Genomic DNA, 19,901 nt, shown 5'->3' on the forward strand with positions numbered 1-19,901 from the left:
TCTCTCCCCCACCCCTTGAACGTTTGGCTCTCCTTCACCCTGGAAGCTGCGTTCATTTGCTTCTTGCTCTCACCTTACGTGGCTGCCATAGCTTCCCAGGCACATCTTAGCTGGTCACCAAGAGTTTGCCAGTTATCCTGCCTCTGAGCTCTCCAATTCATGCCGTTCAAGGCTCTCTTATCCATATAACAATCACAGAATTGGAGGACAGCACAAAGGTCATCTAGCCCAACCCCCTGCAATCTTTTGCCCATGATCCTGAAATTGAGAGTCTCGTGCTCTCCCAACTGAGCTATCCTGCACTGTCTTTGGACTCAAAATCAGTGCCCAAGGCATCTTAAAACCATTAAAAACAACCTTGTTTAAAGTCCCTCCATCCCTGTCACTTTTGTTTCCTCTATCTCTGATGCTTCCCGCGTCTAACAATCTTTGCTTGATTACATTCCCCGTGTCCCTGCCAAACCCTTTTTCAATGCCACTTCTAGCTGCTCTTTTCTTACCATTCGCTCTATCCACGTTCCTGCCCCTCCAATCTCTGTCCCTCTCTCTAGCACATTCCTTCTTCAACATTTCCTCTGTGAATCCCACCTCTCCTTCCAGTCAAACCAAGCTATACATAGGTGGAAAAAGTTATTGTTGTGGTCACAGAGCTGGGCCCTGCTACCATTCCCAGAAATCATTCCAAGCCCACTTTTTGGGATGTGTAATCTAAAATGTACATTGGTGGAGCTGTTCTGATGAAGACAGGCAACTACATTTGCATGCATTGGCCACCCCTGGTTACCGGTGTCTCCTGCTCTCTCTTTATTGACTTTCCACCATTACAATTCTCACCTAGATTCAGACTGTAAGCTCCTCAAGGCAAGAGCTTATGGGTGGCATCCAATGGTGTCCTGTTGGCTTCCCATGGGCATCTGGTTGGCCACTGTGAGAACAGGACACCAGACTAGATGGGCCACGTTTTTATGTTCTTATTTTGTCTGCCCACTTCCAGTTTATTTTCTCTCCAACCCTCTGGTATAGATTTTGGGGCTGTGTGATGGACTGCAAAGGGGGTGGGGTGGAAGGAGAAGCCCCACTGCAGGAGCGGGCACCTGCTTGTGCCACATAGGATTCCCCCCTGGGTAATTTGCTTATGTTAGCCTATAAAACGCCATGTATACACTTGCTGACCATCATTATTCAGCATAACATGGCTCTAGCTAAGAGATGCTGCCTTTATCTTTTAGTAGTCTAGACTAGACTAAACCCCAACAGATATTAGACCAATTAAAAGATATCACACCACTTTGTATGCTTCTTTCATATTCATCTTTGATGCATGCATCATGGTTATTAGTTCCTTCCTTAAACTTCTGATTGCCTTTGCTTTGCCAGCGCACTCCAACCTGTTTGCTACTTTCTCTGTGTACTCCTTTTCAACTTATCATTTATCTGTTTGAAAAAGGTATATGCTCTCTCCATTATCAGTCAATTTCCCAAGCCTACATTTTCTCACCCATTGTTTGTTTTCATCCCTTTGTTTTGGCTTCTACAGTTAGAATTCTTTGAATTTTGCAGTCTTCTCACACGGGGTGTTTCCAGAAGCCAAAAGATATATTATTTTATTTTGCTGCACAAGCATCAAAATGGACTGCCTTCTTAAGAGGGGTCACCTTTGCTGATGAAACTTAACTCCCCTCTCCCTAACCCTTGAGTGCCTGCTCCTGGGGAAACCACTCTTACCCTTTCCCTCTAAACCAGGGGTAGTCAACCTCTCTATACCTACCGCCCACTAATGCATCTTTCTTGGTGGTAAGAATTTCCTTATCACCCACCAGTGCTTGATGGTAGGAGTGATTCAGCTTGTGCTGTAGAACCCCCTACCACCCACCTAGAATCCTGAAACGCCCACTAGTGGGCAGTAGGGACCAGGTTGACAACCCCTGCTCTAAACAGACAATAGGACAGCATTTTTAAAAAGGCAAGTGTCAAAAGGTGACCAGGTAATGGAGAGGCGCAAATGCTATCACTACGTGCCACGCTTCCGAAAGTATAAAAATGACTAAAACCCAGCAATTTCTACAAAAACCAGGATGACACCTGAGGAAATTGTAAAAGGAGGGGGGTGCAATAATTTGAGAGGTGTCATTGAGATTTCAGAAATCAATGAACAAGCGAACAGTGTTGAAGGAGGAGCAAAAAGGCTAGTGTGCCTTTTCTGTTTTTTTTATCAGTTGATAATACACCCATTCAAGATAGCCTTCCACAACTGATTGTCTTGTTTCTGATTGCTGCAGTTTTATTAGTCACATCTTCCTCATTTCTTTCTTTCCCTTTCTGTGTTTTTCTGTTCCAATTGTACAGCAATGGCTACAGAAAATGTCTTTTAAATGTACTTTGTAGAGCACCTAATAATTGTAAGTGCTTTATAAACAATATTGAAATTTTACTATTGTTAAAATGGTGTAAAGTGGCAATTTAAAAAGGTTCAAAGTTGCGAGGCTTTTCTTGCATGCTATATACACCAGCCTCCAGCTCCTTGCGATTTAATAAGAGCAGTGCTACTCTTGAGCAAATATGAAGGTAAATCAGCTCCATTTCTCTGAGCCAGCATGCAGAGGAGTTTACACAGGCACCATCTCTACTCACAGCTCCTTGTAGTTGGCATCATACAAAGTCGCCCACTTGTTCTGTTGATGTGGCTGCCATTTTATAGACTGGTAATTGGGATCCAAGTAGGAGCCATTCAAGCTGTCATTGTCCTGAATCAGGCCTGCAGCAATAGTAAAATTGTGTATTTACAAAACTGCGTATTTACACCTCATGCAAATAAGCCCTCCTGCTACAAGGGAAATATTCATTCTCGCCCCACCTCCCCATGGCTTTCCCACCATGCAAAACATCCCATGACTTTTTCATTTCTTGGTTTTTGTAACCAAGGAAAGGAAAATGTTTTTCGTTTTCTGCTCTTTTCAACTTTGGGGAACTGCCTCCACACATTCTGTTTGGTATGAAACAGCACATTCTCCCTAGAGACACATGGCTCACACCTTCCTCATTTCTTCCTCATGGCCCCCATTCCTCAGTTTCTCCTCCCATGAACCCACTCTATAGAACTCTTCCCCTTTTGGAACACGAATAACTTATGGATGCTGACAATACTACAGGAGATTGTACCTGGTGAGAGCGCCCCCTGCTGATGCCAAGGAGGTGTTTGGGCTCTGTCAGGGTTGAGAGGCACAGACCCTGTCCCTGGCTCCTGCTTTATCATCCCATTAAGCATCTGGGCATTGAGAGTATTTGGGGGCGACTCTGAGTGTTTCCTCTTCTTGGCAGGGTGCACTGGAAGTCTGTGGGGGCCAAACACAGAAAAGAGACAGTGAGAACATTCCAACTTTACATAACCCATTAAAATGTAAATACAGTGGTACCTCTGTTGTGAACGGGATCCGTTCCGGAGCCCCATTTGCAACCTGAAAGAAAGGCAACCCGCGTCTGCACGGGTCGCAATTCACCGCTTCTGTGCATGCGCGTGACGTCATTTTGCGCATCTGCACATGCGCGAACGGCAAAACCCAGAAGTAACCCTTTCTGGTACTTCTGGGTCACTGCGGGACGCAACCTGAAAAGACGTAACCTGAACCGAATGTAACAAGAGGTATGACTGTACAGTGGTACCTCAGGTTAAGTACTTAATTCGTTCCGGAAGTCCGTTCTTAACCTGAAGCTGTTCTTAACCTGAAGCACCACTTTAGCTAATGGGGCCTCCTGCTGCCGCCGCGCTGCCAGAGCATGATTTCTGTTCTCATCCTGAAGCAAAGTTCTTAACCCGAGGTACTATTTCTGGGTTAGCAGAGTCTGTAACCTGAAGTGTATGTAACCTGAAGCGTATGTAACCCGAGGTACCACTGTATATGTATATATATGGGGGTGGGGGAAGGATTCCAGAAGGTACAGGAGGTGAGCATCAGCCAAGCTCTCACATAATTCTGTAGGTATACAAAGAGTCGCTCACAAATTGTTGTCTGGTGCTGAAATAGAGGCATATTCTAAACCTGTACATTCCCCTCCCTCTGTCCTCACCTGACCCAAGAGGGAAAGAGACAATTGGCAGGTTTCTTCTTAGGTGACTGAGGGGGTGTATCTGTGTCTAGGTTGTACCAGACTTGAGAATAAAGGTATGGACACATGTGACTGAACCCTCCTCCATACAAATGTTGTTGTTTTAATCCCTGCACATAGAAAACTAGAACACCGTGAGTTATTCCTGGTGAGTGGAACTCACAACTGGGTTGCAGACTGACCTAGGCATGTCTCACCAACAACACATTACCATTCATAGAATCAAAGAATTGTATAGTCATTTAGTCCAACCCCTTGCAATGTTTGTACACATCTATGGTAAAAATCAATAAATAGATCTCATAATGCACATTTTGGCTAAAGGTGGCTCTTAGGTCTGAACTGGATAATGACTACTGAAGGCGAACATGTCTCTCCCATATGCTAGCTTTCAGTGTGCAGGTATTTGTTTTGCACGGAGAAGCATTTTAATGATTTAAGCCCCACCAACAGTTTTATGTATGCCCCCTTTTCAGAAAAAAACAGCTTCCCCACCCCACCCCACTGGCCCCGCACACACAACCATGTTTCCCTCATCCCACAGTTAGTTCCAAATGCATGTTCAGATTGCAGAAGCAGTGTGTGGGAAGGGTTAAGTAATCCCTCAGTCCCTGTCTCTACCAAACTCTTCCTCCTCAAACCTGCTCTTGAAGTAAGGTGAGCTATTCGAGGCATGTTACATGCATTTGTGCATTTTTTCTAGGTCAGCCACAATTGACAAATGTGATAAATAATTAAAGGAGCTTATGTACTTGGTATGCATGCTGAAGACACTAATCTCTTTAATTTAAAAGGGGTGTGTGTGTGTGTGTGTGTGTGTGTGTGTGTGTGTTACTACCATTGCAATAGTTGTTATGCATTATCGAAACAAAAACAATCTTTAAAATCACTTTTTACAAAAGGAGTTCAATCCTGAATATATTTTCAAACCTTGTCAGGGACTTTGCCTCCAGCTATTAAATCTGAAATCGCACCCCCATGGATCTAGATGCATAAGTGCTGGGATTATGCTCTCCATTATGCCCAGTTGTGGCATACAGGTAATGATATTAATGATATTAATGATATTAATGATATGCTTAAATGTCGAATGTGTAATTTTATGTCTAGAGTCAATGGATAAAACAAACACCATTAGTTGTACTGCTGGATAAGTGTTTAATGGTTCTTGTATTTGTTTAAAAACAAATTAAAAAATTGTTGCCACACACACACTCGTCCCCTGATAAACAGTCCTGTAAGGGGCACATGAGATTTCCAACAGAAGTCTCAGCAATCTTAACAAACCACAATTTGAATGAATCGTCAGTGGAAGAAAGGGCAAAGCTCTGCTTGTCGTATAGCTTTGCCTTTTGTATTTTTTCAGAACACCAAGAGAACTTGGCTCAATTCTCATTTTGCTGCTCACGCTTTTCAATTGCACCTCAACAGCATATCATCATAGGCCCCTGACCTACCATATTAGTCCCTGTGACTATTATTGGGCCTCTTGCTATACATGTAATTCAATAGCAAACTCTGCACTTTTCTCAATTACTTTAGTTATATTTATTACATTTATATCAAGCAATTGCTGAAAAGGAGCTCAAGATTTTGTACTTGGTTCTCCCCATCCCAATTTTATTTTCACAACAACCCTGTGATCCAGGGTAGGATAGGAGAAAGTGACTAACCCAGGCCACCCAGTGAACTCTACGGCTGAGTGGGCCTTTGAACCTTGGTCTCCCATGTCCAACACTCTAACCACAAATGTCTGCTAGGATCATAACAAGTCTCAGGGGGCTCAAGTAATGCTTCTACTCCCTCCCTATCTCGTCCACCGTTTCCCCTAGGACTTACTCTGCTCCATGCTGCTGCAGTAGCTGGTGAAGCATCTGTGACTGCTGGGCATGGTGGAGATCTCCAGGTGACATGCCTTGTCCAATAGTGAACTGGGGCATCAGAGACTCAGCCTTCATGTACATGTCCCGCTGCATGCTGGGATAGTGATGGCTGTGCGGCTGCTGGTGTGGGTGAGGCGGTGGTGGTGGTGGTGGTGGAGGCGGCCCTTGGAGGTGGGATGGTGGAGGGGGTGGCGGTGGAGGAGGGGGTGGGTGCTCCAGGCGGGAAGGGGGAGTTATATGACACATATTCTCAGGAGTCATGGTTCGAAGGAGGTGAGGATCTAAAAAGACAGAAAGTCAGTAGATTAATTTGTGCCACACGTATAGCCAGATTATGCTACAGAAAAACATCCCAGTCTGTTTGAACATTCCTCTAGCCTTGGGCAGCCATTCCAGCTGTGTGTTCTGAATGAATACAGTACAAGGCCGCAGACGTGGGTGGCCTTAGGGGGATATTCCAGCCCATTTCCTTACATTTTCAGCACTCACTGACACAATACTACATCTCGAGCCATTTTACTTGGGAGATACATGGTAAAACATGCAGGCAGCCTCACTTCTATTTCATTGTATAGTGAGAAATAAACTCTCTTCTAGTGAGCTGGAATGATGGGCAAACCTTTGACACTTTAAATGCATATCTTGAAATTTCAACTCATTTAAAATTACTAAGATCAAATTTTTAAAAAAGGATTAATTGCTAAATATATAACCAAAGGGCAGCACTGCAAACAGAAACAAATGAGTAATCCAGCAAATACAGGAGAATGACTTCCTGCCCTCCTAAAAGTCCAAATGATAAAAATCTGAATCTCCATGCATAAAGGCTCTTCTTCAGCAAGCAGGTAAATTCATTTAATAAATTTTATGATACTGAGTGCCAAACACAAACAAAAAGCTGTTATGTGACTAGTCTGGTATATTATAAATGAGAGGTGAAGGGAAGCGGATGCTCTGTATGTTCTCTCTATTTCATGATATATATTTCCAGGCTCACATCAGGCACAATAATCTTGTTGGGACATTCGCCACGTTGAAAGGTGAGCCTTCAAATGCTTTTTCCTTTACATACTCAGAAGTTTGCCTGTTCTTCAGGCTTCTCATAGTACCACTGTTATTGTGTGGAGGTAGGACAAAGAGATTCTTATACAACTAGCTGGCAAAGTTCTTAAAAGTCTCAGGGTGCTGTTCTACTAGCACGTCCTGTCAGTGCAAGGATTTCTGCTTGTGCAAGGGGACATTTCCCCACCCTGCTCTACGTACCCTGCAGCCTTCCCAAACCTGGTCCTAGAACAGATTTAGGGACGTACAAAGGGAAGAAAGGGAGAGACTGTTCCCTTGCCCAAGCAAAAATCCTTGCCCTGGCAGAACATCCACCTTAGAGTTACGTCAGTTTCCACCCTCAGCAGGCACACATTCAAAGCAGAATGGCTCCCAAACCAGTCCTGATTCAGGGACCCTCCTTGCTGGGAGTACTAGAAGGTTTCTCTCCTGCTTTGTCTCTCCACAGGGAGAAGTCAGGCTTTCCCTTATCAGAAGGCAGTTTTCTCCCCCACAGCAAGATAGCATGGCACCTTCGCTCCATGGGAATGTCAAAGGGCATCAACACATTGCAGAAATATATGCTCTATGGTCTTGAAAGGAGCAATAACATGACCTCAGATTACACCAGTCCATGGAGTTAAAAATAAAGAGGTTATATATCCATGCAGTTAAAAGCATTAATGGGGCAGTAGAGTCAGAATTGTTGAGTTACGAGAATAAATCTGGCTTAATTTAACAACAACTGTTGCTCAAAGCCACACAAGGACAAAACCTTTCCACCATTATTTACCAACAGCTTTTCTGTTACATTTCATCACTTATTCATACAGAAATATCATCACTAAAGGTAGTTAGAAATGAGTGGAGAATATATACTGTCAGGGAACTGACATCGGAGCTAGAGGTGGAGGGAAGGCTCTCAAATGATGCTGGAGAAGGGTCCAGCAGGGAGAGAGGCAGCTCAGCAGATGGGGAAGCAATTCAGCGCAACACCAGGAATAAAGAGGGGAAGATGGGGGAATCGGTGAGAGGGCTCCCAGACTCTTCACCGGACACCAGCGGGGAGAGCACGGGTCCTCCACTACCCACGCCCTCCCTGCGCAGAAGACTTCCGCGCAGAGAGAGTAGGAGGAGACTGGGTGTCAAACAACTTTTATGTTGGAAAAGGTTTAAGAAACGCCCACTGACAGATTCTGCTAGCGACTGAGGCAGCCACGAAGTGAAGGGCTGTCCAGACTGAAAGGTTTAACAAGGCAACAAAGCCAGGAGAGGCGGCAACTTACGCACGAGCAACCCATACTCTTTACATATACATTCTGAAAAGATTGGTGCTGCTGTTCAGTGTGCCCAGCAGTCAGCCAACTTTGAGTACAAATATAGACCTATTTTGAGGGGTGAGCCCACCATGGATCTCCACCTACCCCTTTTAGGTAAGGAATGCAACTTTCCACAGAGAACTGAGGTCAGGAGCAGCCAGTTCTCCTCATTTATAGTGGAGTCCATCTACACAGAGTGCTGACTGGCTGCCTCAGGAGCCAATCACAAAGTCACTGCTCACACACCAGAGCAATGATTACTTTTAAAAAAAATACTGTAAATATTTTTTTTTAAAATAAAAAAGGCACAAAGAATGCTGGTGAAAAGTACACCACCAAAGACAGAATTACAGGACTCAGATGGAATGGAAGCTTATTTATGGCCTGTCTCCCAGCTTTTATATGTTTGAAATATAAACATGTTTCCAAAATGAGTTATGAAATACCTGTTTCATTTCAAAACCTTCTTGTGCAGAAGACATTTCAGTGACTTTGGGGGAAATTACTGTTTTTAATAATACACACAAATTAAATCACAAGACCACGTTAAAGTCAAGACCACGGCAAACTCTCCTTGCTGGGCTTTTATTGATTTTATGCGGAAAGGGTGGCATGGAAGCCTACAGTACATGCAAAGATTTTACATATCTAGGAACAGGCTGTAGGGCATTCACGAAAGCCCTTGACTCAAGTTCACATCCCTCCTTAGTACAACAAAACAGAAGTTTACTTAACTTTGAAGCCTGATTTAAAGTTAAGAATGTAGGGCTCTGGTTTGTCAGGGTATAGGGGTAGCTTTTTAAATTAGCTCTCCTTTGTATCTCAGCTGAAGCCAGGATCAAACTGCTCTTAAATCTATAAAAGTTATAGTAAAATGGAATGGAACTTCACACAAACACAAAATTATCTTATACTCAGTACTACAAGTTGTGTTGACGGCCACCATTGGTCCATGAACTAGACTACAAACTAATATAATTTTCATTTTTGAAAAATGTCAGGCTTTGCATTTTGCTTTGGTGAGACTACAGAAGCCAGTATCAAATGTTTGACATTCACAGGTTAAAAACTGGCTGGGGCAACTGTTATGGCAGAGTGAATATGCAAGCAAGTTGTGGAAAAATATGTTCTTGAAAGCCATATCTTATCTTCCACTTGTAAAAGGCTGACTTGGCTTCCAAATACACCTTGAAACAATGGAGGATTTTTTGAAAACTATGAGACCGCAGAGGCAAGAATATATATATATATATAGGCACTCTGCATATACACCAGGACTCACTCAGATCCTGCCCCCTACAACGCCTGAGGTTCTACCTATTCCCCTCTCCAGGATGATGAGAGCAGGATGAAACCGTTCAGACTCCCTCTTCTGCTACCTTGATGGTGAGGGAAAGCAGTTCACTCTGTGGCAAGTAATCTGGCCTCTTCGCTATATTTAAAGAAGGGCCAGGAGGAATTCCAGGGATTTTTGTAGTGAGATAAACAGAACTCTTGACCTCTTCCATGGAGAAAGGAGAAGTAGCTGCTTCCACTATGAACAGGGCTGAGGTTTTAAAAGAAGGGGCCAGTGGGGAAACATCAGAAAATTCCCGTCAACACACCAACGTATACTCCACCCAATTCTTCTCCCTCTGCTGCTAATTCTCCGGCGTATGAATCTAAATCTCCTGAGAGGAATCTCATTGTGGGATGGCAAATGTAGGTAGTGGAGAAAGATTCTACCCTCCCACTTCCCTCTCTTAACTTATATAAAGCTTGGAGAAGGGCAGAGAAAGACTGACTTTGCTTAGCAAGTGGCGGGGGGGGGGGGGAGGACAACACAGACCCAGCCTCCATCGTGTATCTAAGATTTCTCTGCCTGACACAGGAAACAGAGGAGAGTCTCCCTGTACCAATCGGAGCTAGGAAAAAGGTGGCAGGAGGCTCAGAGCGCACTTACCGTCTAATAGCAAGCTCATGGCAATTTCCTTGCTTTGGTCTTCATTACTGGAATAGACTTGTTTTTACATAATTCTCCGGAAGTCAACATCTGACAGCACCGCCATCCACAAAACAAGGCTCAAACACTCCATTTTCACTTCTTCACTAGGCAGAAGTCAACAGTTTCCCCATTTTCCTCTTTCAAAAGGTAGATTTACATCTTCCTCTCCCCACACACCTCTTTGTGCTCCTGCTCCTCCCCTCCTCCCCCACTCTTTCCAAAGGGTAGCAGGAAAACAATAGGCATAAGTCTAGGAATATTTACTAACTGATAATCTCTTCACGTATTGCAGCAGTCTGTTTTTCCCCTGTCCGATAAAGATTTCAGAGCCAACCACTTTTGCCAACCAAAGAAGGGGGGGACGCCGGTGTGTTTGGGCTTGAATCTGAGCACTTACCATTCACCTGCTGGGGGGAGTATGCCTCTGATCCAGAGTCCGGGGGAGAGTCGGGTAAAGTGCTGAAGAGCAATGGAGAAAAAAATAGAGGGAAAGGTCAAACAAGCGTCTTGAGAAATTGATAAGGTGAAAGAATGCAAAATATCCGTCAAACCTTGGGGAGAAGCAACAATTCCACGGATAACCCCACTGCCTGCAGCACCCTCAGCTGGTAGAGATTAACAATGGACTTGACGTGCATTTTTCTGGAATTGTTTGCCGATACAAATCCTCCTGAGACTGAAGTCAGTCAATGTGACCTCCTACAGACAGGTCTTCCTGCACAAATTCTCCCTCCAGCGAAAGACCCAACCACTGGCCACTCCCCAAAGTGCCAGGAAGCCCCCCCATGTCTAACCCCCTTAACTACTCACTACAGCACCTCCCGATTAAATAGTTTGGGACTGTTTAAACTCGTATTATTTCACACCCAGCCTATGCTATTCCCACAGTGAGCCCTTTGATTTTATTCATAGGCATCTAATTTCATGGCCATTTTGTTGATCTCCTAATAAGACTCCTCTCTTCGCTCAGCAGCTCTTGCTCAGCTAAAAGAAGCCAAAACAGAAATGTATCTGTTCCCCAGAAAAAGATCATTAACAGATGCAGAGGAGGCTTTTGGGGAATCTGGCTCTGTTACAAAAACTGACCCATCCGAAGAAAAAGCCATGAGTCTAAGGGCCAGATTATCCCGTCATCAAGTACAGTGGTACCTCGCAAGACGAATGCCTCTCAAGACGAAAAATGCGCAAGACGAAAGAGTTTTTCGTTTTTTGAGTTGCTTCGCAAGACGAATTTCCCTATGGGCTTGCTTCGCAAGTTTGTTTCCTTTTTCTTAAAACCGTTAATACCCAGGGTGACTTCGAGGAGCAACTCATAGCACGCGGTGTGGTAGCCTTTTTTGAGGTTTTTGAAGACTTTGGTGATTTTGAAGACTTTGGGAAACCGTGCTTCACAAGACAAAAAAAATCGCAAGACGAAAAAACTCGCAGAACGAATTAATTTCGTCTTGTGAGGTACCACTGTATACCTGAGGCTACATGTGGAGCCCCTGGACTGAAATTGACAAAGCTAGCCAGAAGCAGGCAAGAGAAAAGGGTCTGGCCACAGCCACTGCAAAGTAAACCAAAACATTCTATTTAACAACAAGAAAGAATTCTGAGTTTAGAGTTTTTGTCGCTGGTTAGCTTTCCGTCAGAGAATAAGGCACTTTTTACTATTGTCTGACACATTCAGCAAAAACAGGCATTCCCCAGGGACTTTTCTACAAGAAATGGGACAACAATGAATAAACTATACTTAATCCATTGGGAATTGATTAAGAAGTGCAATAATCCTCAAGATACTGAAATTAGTTCTCCTTTTTAGTCTTTTACATTGGATGAGTCCCATTTTGCTAACTTCCTGTGTAGCATGTGGTATAAACACCAACAATTGGGAAACACTTGCCTGCGAGCGCTCCAATCGGAGAACAGCCTTTACCAAAGGTGTCATGGGCTTTGAAGACACTTGAACTCAGGACGCAAGGGAGAAACATGCTAAGAGGAAGTCACGCTTGGCAAATCCACACCTTGATCAACTCCTGCCTGGAAACCAATGTCCCCACTGTGGAAGAACGTGTGGATCCAGAATTGGCCTCCACAGTCACTTACAGACACATTGTTAAAATCGTGTTTATGGAAGACAATCTTACTCGGCTACGAGTGATCACCAAAGAAGAAGACTTACAGAGTGCCATTAATATGCACAGTGCTTTGCTGAGTAACAAACAAGTAACAAATCTCAGGGGTCTTTAGGTACTTAGCTCAAACTGGGTTTTTCTTCGGTATGTTTCCAACAGAGGATTCAAAACGAGAGTGAGTCGACAACAACTATCATCCACTCTTCAGCCCCCAACTCCACGCCCTTCAAAATTAAGAGCTACAGTACACTTCTTTCCCTTTCAAATAAATTTCATCCCTAGCACCTGCAACTATAAGAAGAGAGCCTTGAAAACTTCCCTACTGGGGCATGCATATTTGTGGTATGACAAGGTTAAAGCAAATAAGGCCTTTAAGAACCATATTGTCAGAAAATCACTGTTTAATGTCTGGACAAAATATAAAGACTTGCTGGAAAATAAGACCCCAAGGTGGCTTTCACCTTTGGAAGCTAAGGCCCGAAAAAGACCCAATATGGAGGCCAAATGGCCAAAATATTGGGAAATTCTAGAAAAAGATGGAGACAATTGGAAACTGCAGAGTTTGGAGAAAATGAAGGATAAAGTGCGAGATTGGTTACATTACGCTCAGATTAAAGAAGTTTTTAAAAATGACAAGAAATTAGGGTTCCAGGTGGAGAAATCGAAAATAGAAACAGAATTGTTAGAACCTAAGAGTAAGGTACTTTCAAGGATGTATAACTTGCTGTTAAAATGGAACACACAAGACGAAATGGTTAAATCGGCTATGATAAGGTGGGCGCAGGACATTGGGCATAACATTATGTTTGAGGACTGGGAAAGGTTGTGGAGTACTGGATTGAAATTTACTGCATGTAACGCTTTGAAAGAAAATGTAATGAAAATGATATATAGATGGTATATGACCCCAGTCAAACTTGCAAAAATTTACCACCTGACTGACAATAAGTGTTGGAAATGTAAAGAGTGTGAAGGAACATTCTTCCACCTCTGGTGGACTTGCCCTAAAGTGAAGGCGTTCTGGGAAATGATTTATAATGAACTGAAAAAGGTATTTAAATATACCTTCACTAAGAAACCAGAGGCCTTTCTTTTGGGTATTGTCGGCCAAGGGGTGGTAAAGAAGGACCAGACATTTTTTATGTATGCAACAACAGCAGCAAGGATACTACTCGCAAAGCATTGGAAAGCTCAAGATCTACCCACACTGGAAGAATGGCAGATGCAACTGATAGACTACATGGAACTGGCCGAGATGACCGGCAGAATTCGAGACCTGGGAGAAGAGAGGACTGAGGAGGATTGGAAGAAATTTAAGAACTATTTACAAAAATATTGCAATTTGAGTGAATGCTAAACAGGACGCTAGATCAATATAACTGAGCACCACTAAACTTAGATGATTTTAAGAAAATAAGTGAGATTGAGAAAACATAACTCTTTTTGAGAAGTAGAAGATTATGAAACATAGAAGGGATATAAGATTGCAAATAAGATAATAAATTGCTGACAAAATGCTATAACGATGAAAGTGGGAGCGGGAGATGTGAGGAAGTCCAAAGAAAATGTGAAATTATGTCAAGATATATGTTACATTGTTTATTATGTGTATTGCTATTGTAAAACCCAATAAATTTCTATAAAAAAAAAAAAAAAGAAAACTTCCCTACTGGTTCTTAAACTGAGATCCAGTCTCCAAACACACCTACCAGTAGCTGATGGAGACTGCGATTGTGCCAACTGGCAAGGTCAAGTAAACACAAAAGCCAGCAAGATGAGACTGAAATGGGGAAGGGAAGGAATGGATGTTGAAGTCTAATGAAACCAAGTGAGTTAATGGAAAGTCACTTCAGGACAACACTGACATCCTCACCTGTGCTATTAATCGGACTACTTCTGTGAAGACTAGCTCATGACAGACCTTTCCAATACTACTCAGATTATTAAACTCGCACAACTAGCAACGTCTAAATTGTCAGTTGGTAGCCTCAGCTATTAAGCTGGTTTGTTTCTCTTAAAGAAGTGTTAGTATCACTGCAGTCCACATAAAGCGCATGCTTTGTTGGCAACATGAGTAAAGAGGGCAAGGGATAAATAGACTATGGAGAATGCATTACCCTGTTAGCCAAGAGTTGCTTTCAGTTATACATTTCCCTGCTTGCTTTTTTAAAAAGTGACAGAAAGCAGCCAGGAAATGTATGGAGACCTCAGATGGCCTATTGCTGCTGGTGTGATGCAGCAAGTGTCAAAAAATAACAGAAGAGCTTTTAAAAAGCTATTCTGACTTGACTAGAGAGGAACAAAATCTTAACAAAGAGAAACTTCGATTGTCAAGAGAAGAGAGAACCAGGGCATGGATAAGCATTTTTTTTTAAAGCGCTAGAAACAGAAGAACTGTTCTTGGCAGTTTCAGAAAAAAGAATTAGCAACAGGCTGGATGAAGATGGAAAAGGAATGGAGGAGTACTATGGCTCCAAGTGTACACACCTAGGAGAAAGGGGAATAGAAGTAAAAAATAAGAAAGAAGACTATGAAGGTCTTCAGAGCCTGGAATAGTAATGAACTGATACACTGTCAGCAACAAATGAGAATAAATGAAAATTGATTTGGTGAAAAAAGGAACAAAATATGGGTGAAAAAAACAGAACTAAACCTTTAGTAGCATAATAAAACCCATTACATTTCTGATGTGGGACCAATAAAAAAATAGCAGACTTTAAGCAAGGCTGTTAAAATAAGTGGGTGAGTATGGATATGTGTAACATTCTGAGAGGTCAAGCCTCAACATTTGAGCTAGGAAAATTATAGTTACACATTTTTTACAGACTGTGGACTGAGAGAAGAACGTGGTGTTGCCAGATGTTGTTGGAATTCCATCAACCCCAGGCAGCATGACCAATGGCCAGGGATAGCAGGAGCTGTAGTCCAGGAAAGGAATAGGAAGGAGATACACCAGCAAAGAGAGACAAGGGTTGCTGAAGAAATGGGGAGAATTAGATGGCCATGCTGTTGGATTCAAAATGAGAAGAGAGCGTACAGGATTGAATGATCAAGGAAAGAAAAATAATTGGAAAATTTGGCAAAAAGAAATATTTCAGAAAGTGGAGCACTTCACAGGCAAACTGCTCAAACTGCTGTGTATTCAATTGAGAGGTGGCTTAGGCACAAATGTATTCCACAAGGGGTTTAGGAACAAAGAGGAGAGAGATGGCTCTGTGCTCCATCGCCAGCACATCTAGCAAAGGCAGTCATCCCCCATGACACCAACCTGTGCTATTTCTGATGAGAACTCCAACAACAAACTGGAGATGCAGATGATCTTCTCAGCAAAAAAATATGGCAAGGAACACACTGGTAACTTTCCCAAGGTCCCACCTAGCTTCCTCCAACCACCAGCTTAGCCCAACTGCACACAATGAGCAGGATAGTTGCCTTTCCTCACTAATTAGTAGCCATGACTAGTAGAGCTATGGAAGTCAGAGGAAGCATACAGCACACCCCTTCTTTGGTTCTCAAAATAGCACCTTATGTCACGAAGCTCCTCGTGCCTCAGTTCCTTACAGCAAAGCTATGGAACCTCAGGCTCAGGGGGCTAAATGTCCAGGCTTCTGAACTGAGCCCTCGGGAGTCTTCCCAGGTCACACAACACCTCTGCCTTTGCATGGTTGGAATGTAACTTACTATACAAGGGTAAGATTCACATCCGTTGCTGTGACAGCTTTTGCACCTAGCCCTGCTCACCACTGGTATGAGGCCCCAGGAATGCTGTCCACAGGGGAAGGTGGCCCTCGGGTTCCCCACCTCTGCATTAAGACAGAGGTATCTTCTGTGACTCTCACCTCTTTCTCCTGATCCCCACACTTGTGTTCTGGCCAGTTAGCTAGCCTTGACCTTAATTTTAGGTCAGTGGATTTTCTATGGCACAGCCTCATTTGAAATTCTTCTTGTTGTGACCCAGCTCTAAGTGAGATGTGCACCTTCTGGAGGGCAAACTTGACAGATTTATTTGCTCTTTTCAAGGCCCCAGTAGACTTGCTTTGAATAACTTTCTCTTCTTGTCTGTCCATTAGATTCTCCTGCCCTGTACCTTTTCAGTTTCCTAGCCAAATATTTATAGAAGTGGTTGCATATATCCTTCACAGCACTGCCAGGCCGGGCCAATCCACAGAGTGAGCCCACCTGGCAGGGTGCATCCACAGAGGAGCACTGCTTGTTTTGCAATCTTTGATCCAGAGAACTGATCAGAAAGCTTGGCAGAAGAAAAAGGATCTTGCATGGGAAGGAAAAAAGGAAAATTTTCCAAGTAACATTCAGAGCAAAGGGACTCCAATTGCTGTGGTAAAAGGAGGGAGATGAATCAAGGAGTACTAACTTCTGGATGGGATTCTATTGTAGGCTAGCAGTGCTGGATAGTATTTATAAGGACAGGGTAGCTTTTATTTTTATCTTTTTTTAAAAAAATGGTAAAGGATAGATATAAAAACATATAAATATTACACAGAAAATGTGCTTATTTATATTTACTTGTTTTATATGTTAAGCCTTCATTTCCCCCCAATTTCTATTTCTATTGAAAAAGTGCTTCGGTACGATGTTCATGAGTTCTTCCTCTGAGACCAGTAAGGAAAGCATTTCTGCAGAAGTGTGCACAAAGAATTCAAGAAAGGGAACATCAGAGGTGCCATTCCTAGCAGACTATGAAAATACATTTTCAACTGCTAGGCTGAAAAACAAAGCAGCACATTATTATTTGATCCTGTTGGTCTAAGGCTTTGAAACAAATGAACAAACAAACTAGATGCTTCCCCAAGGTTCTCAGCATGTAATACCTTTAGCTAATGTTCAGACAAGCTTTAGGGATCTTAACTGGGATTCCAGAGTAAAGATTTAATTCTACATTAACCTGTGCCTCAAGTGGATAACAAAAACTCTGATTCTATTCCTGCATCTCCCCACAGGTAGTATACAGCAAAAAACAAAAACAAAAAACCCCCACACCCTTATTGGAATGACGGTGGTTGCAAGTGTATTAGAACCATTCAGAAGTGGAAGGCTGCATGCAGACCAATAATTTGCTTCATTGAGGCATCACAGCATCAGATCATCCTCTGTGATCCTCCACATTCTGCTAGCTTATGAAGAACCAGTCTCCGGGCTGAAGGCACAGAGTGCTAGTTATTCAGACATATCTTAACATTAGATATTTGATGCACTCAGCACATTCTTTGGCACCAATACAGCAGCAAGAGTAACTCCAAATGGTGAGAAAACAAGACCTGCCTGTGAAATGAGGACTCATAAATCGGTTTTTCATTCATCCCCAAAGTGCTCTCCCAACTCTGAGATTGACATTCATACCTATAGGACATACACCAAAAAATTGGACATGTACTTCAAATCTGCCTGTGAAGTTCAGGTTGACTTACCTTCCCCTAGCCCCCTACCTCCCATTTACAGCCCATCTAGTCCTTAATCATCATGCGAAGTTCCCACCCCCACCAGCCGAACTGATCTTCTGCTTCCCTCACAGTGGCCGTCAATAGTCTGTAACTGGCCCTTCCTCCTCAGCGAGTCAAAAGGTTCATGAGCACTGTGTTACTAACGGAACGTCTGAGAAGCTCACAGGCCACAGTGAGCCAGGACATAACTGACTGGGTATGCACATGTAAGACAGCTTTAGCAAGAAATCCAGATTTCTGTCCACCAAAGCTCAGTTCCTCCTCCTCCATTATCTATTTCCTGTTTGCCCCAGTAAGTCCCTTCCACAAAAGCATCACTTTCACAAACTCCCATAGCAATGAGCTCCTGCCACCATTCCATTCTTCTTGATCCAATGAATGTCCTTCTCCCATTCAGTCATGATTCACCTTGGCAGAACAGGGGAAACACATCATCTCCCTAAATTCACCTAACTGATATTTATCATTTTCCTCTGAAAGGCTATATCCAGTGTCAATTGTAAGGAAATAGAAATTTGGTTTAGACTCCATGCTCTTCAAGCCTAATAAAAATGATATCTAGGGCACTCCCTGGGACCACTTGTTTTGGTGCCATAAAATAGAGTTTTGGTCAGACATCCCTTTGAAATAGTTTCCTGACAGGCACATACTTTTTCCCTGGAAAGATAGCAAGGGTACATTCAATACTGCAGCCTGTTCATTTCCCCCCAAAATGCCTAGAATCCACGTCCTGCAACTTCTAAGCCTTCCTATTTTCACCTGCAGGCTGCACAGACAACTGGCCTTGTTTGTAACCATTGTAAATATCCATGAAGCATCCAATTAAGTTCCATCAGTGAAAACCATAACCAACAATAATCTGAATACCACCGTACTTAACTCCATATAAATTATCTGTTGGTGCTTCAAAATCTAAAATGTGGTTTTAGCTTTCTAATTTTTACCATTCATGTGCCAACATTTCAGCTCATTCCTCTCCTCCCAAAGTCACTCAAGTCCTGGCTCTTTTAGTTGATCATTCCGTGAGCCTAGGAAGTTTTGCCAGCTCTCCTCCAGAAACCCAGTTCCTATGGACGAAGGTTTCCTTCTTACAACACACCATTGTTCTTCAATTTAGACTGCCGTGGACATAGTGTCGTAAGAGAATTAGCAGAATCATTCAGATACAACTTACCACTCTCAGGCCCTAGAACTGCACCCTCCCACCACCCCACCTCCTCCTCCTTTACTCAGCATCACTTACCCAGGTGCGTAGGAGGCCTTCAGCTCTGATTTGATTGGAGGGGCAATGTTGGTCAGGCAGTGGCTGCTGAGGTACCCCTTGGGCATCACCATGCCATTGTTGTTATTGCAGTTGAGGTGAGTACTGTAGCTGGGTCCACATGGACTGGGCAATGGGGCGCCATGCCGGATTGGAACTTGGCTGCCAGGGGGGCCATGGTGGAGACTGTGCCGGATAGGTACTTGGGTGCTTGGAAGGCCATGATGGAGGGGACCACTAGACGCAGAATTAGAAGCATGGCCAGCATTGGAGACAGATACACCGACACTGGCAGAGCTGGAAGGTTGGGCATGAGGGTAGCCAGCAGAGGCTGGGATTTCAGAGATGGAGTCCAAATCGGAACTGTAGGAGAGAAGTTAAAACAACCTGAGTAACATGTGCATATTGCACTTTTCAATCTGCAGCCATACAGGGTGACTCAATAGCTATACACTGAATGATGTTGGCTCATTACCTCATTAATTCTCCACTGAAAGAACAAAAAACCCCACCACAGAATGTCTGAAAACATATAATGCCATTTGATCCATGATATGGAATAGAAATAGAAATGTGATGGCTAACTTGAAAGTGGAGATTACAACCACATTTATGACATCCTGTTGGTGCATGTGTGTGTGGCAACAGGCATCAGCACTGTTCTCTGGCATTTGTTCCACAATGAGATCAAGAAAGAATCATGCACACGCTTTGGATATTCTTCTGAAAATCT

At 43.2% G+C, this 19,901-nt stretch overlaps 1 protein-coding gene across 5 annotated transcripts in view; it reads right to left on the reverse strand.

The window, feature by feature from the left end:
• MYRF (myelin regulatory factor) overlaps positions 1-19,901 on the reverse strand; it is a 94,907-nt gene that overhangs the window by 29,264 nt on the left and 45,742 nt on the right. For 4 of the 5 annotated variants that reach the window (XM_081021896.1, XM_081021897.1, XM_081021895.1 and 1 more), the window contains exons 3-7: positions 19,151-19,531; positions 10,729-10,790; positions 5,944-6,268; positions 3,160-3,332; positions 2,632-2,755 (exon numbers count right to left, since the gene is read on the reverse strand). In XM_081021896.1, the coding sequence (XP_080878022.1) occupies positions 2,632-2,755; positions 3,160-3,332; positions 5,944-6,268; positions 10,729-10,790; positions 19,151-19,531 (1,065 nt within the window). Of the gene's footprint in view, positions 1-2,631; positions 2,756-3,159; positions 3,333-5,943; positions 6,269-10,289; positions 10,680-10,728; positions 10,791-19,150; positions 19,532-19,901 lie in introns of those variants that run through there. The other variant, XM_081021899.1, reaches the window with a different exon arrangement.

Source organism: Podarcis pityusensis (assembly GCF_964106645.2).
Source record: "Podarcis pityusensis genome assembly, chromosome: 1".
Classification (NCBI taxonomy): domain Eukaryota; kingdom Metazoa; phylum Chordata; class Lepidosauria; order Squamata; family Lacertidae; genus Podarcis; species Podarcis pityusensis.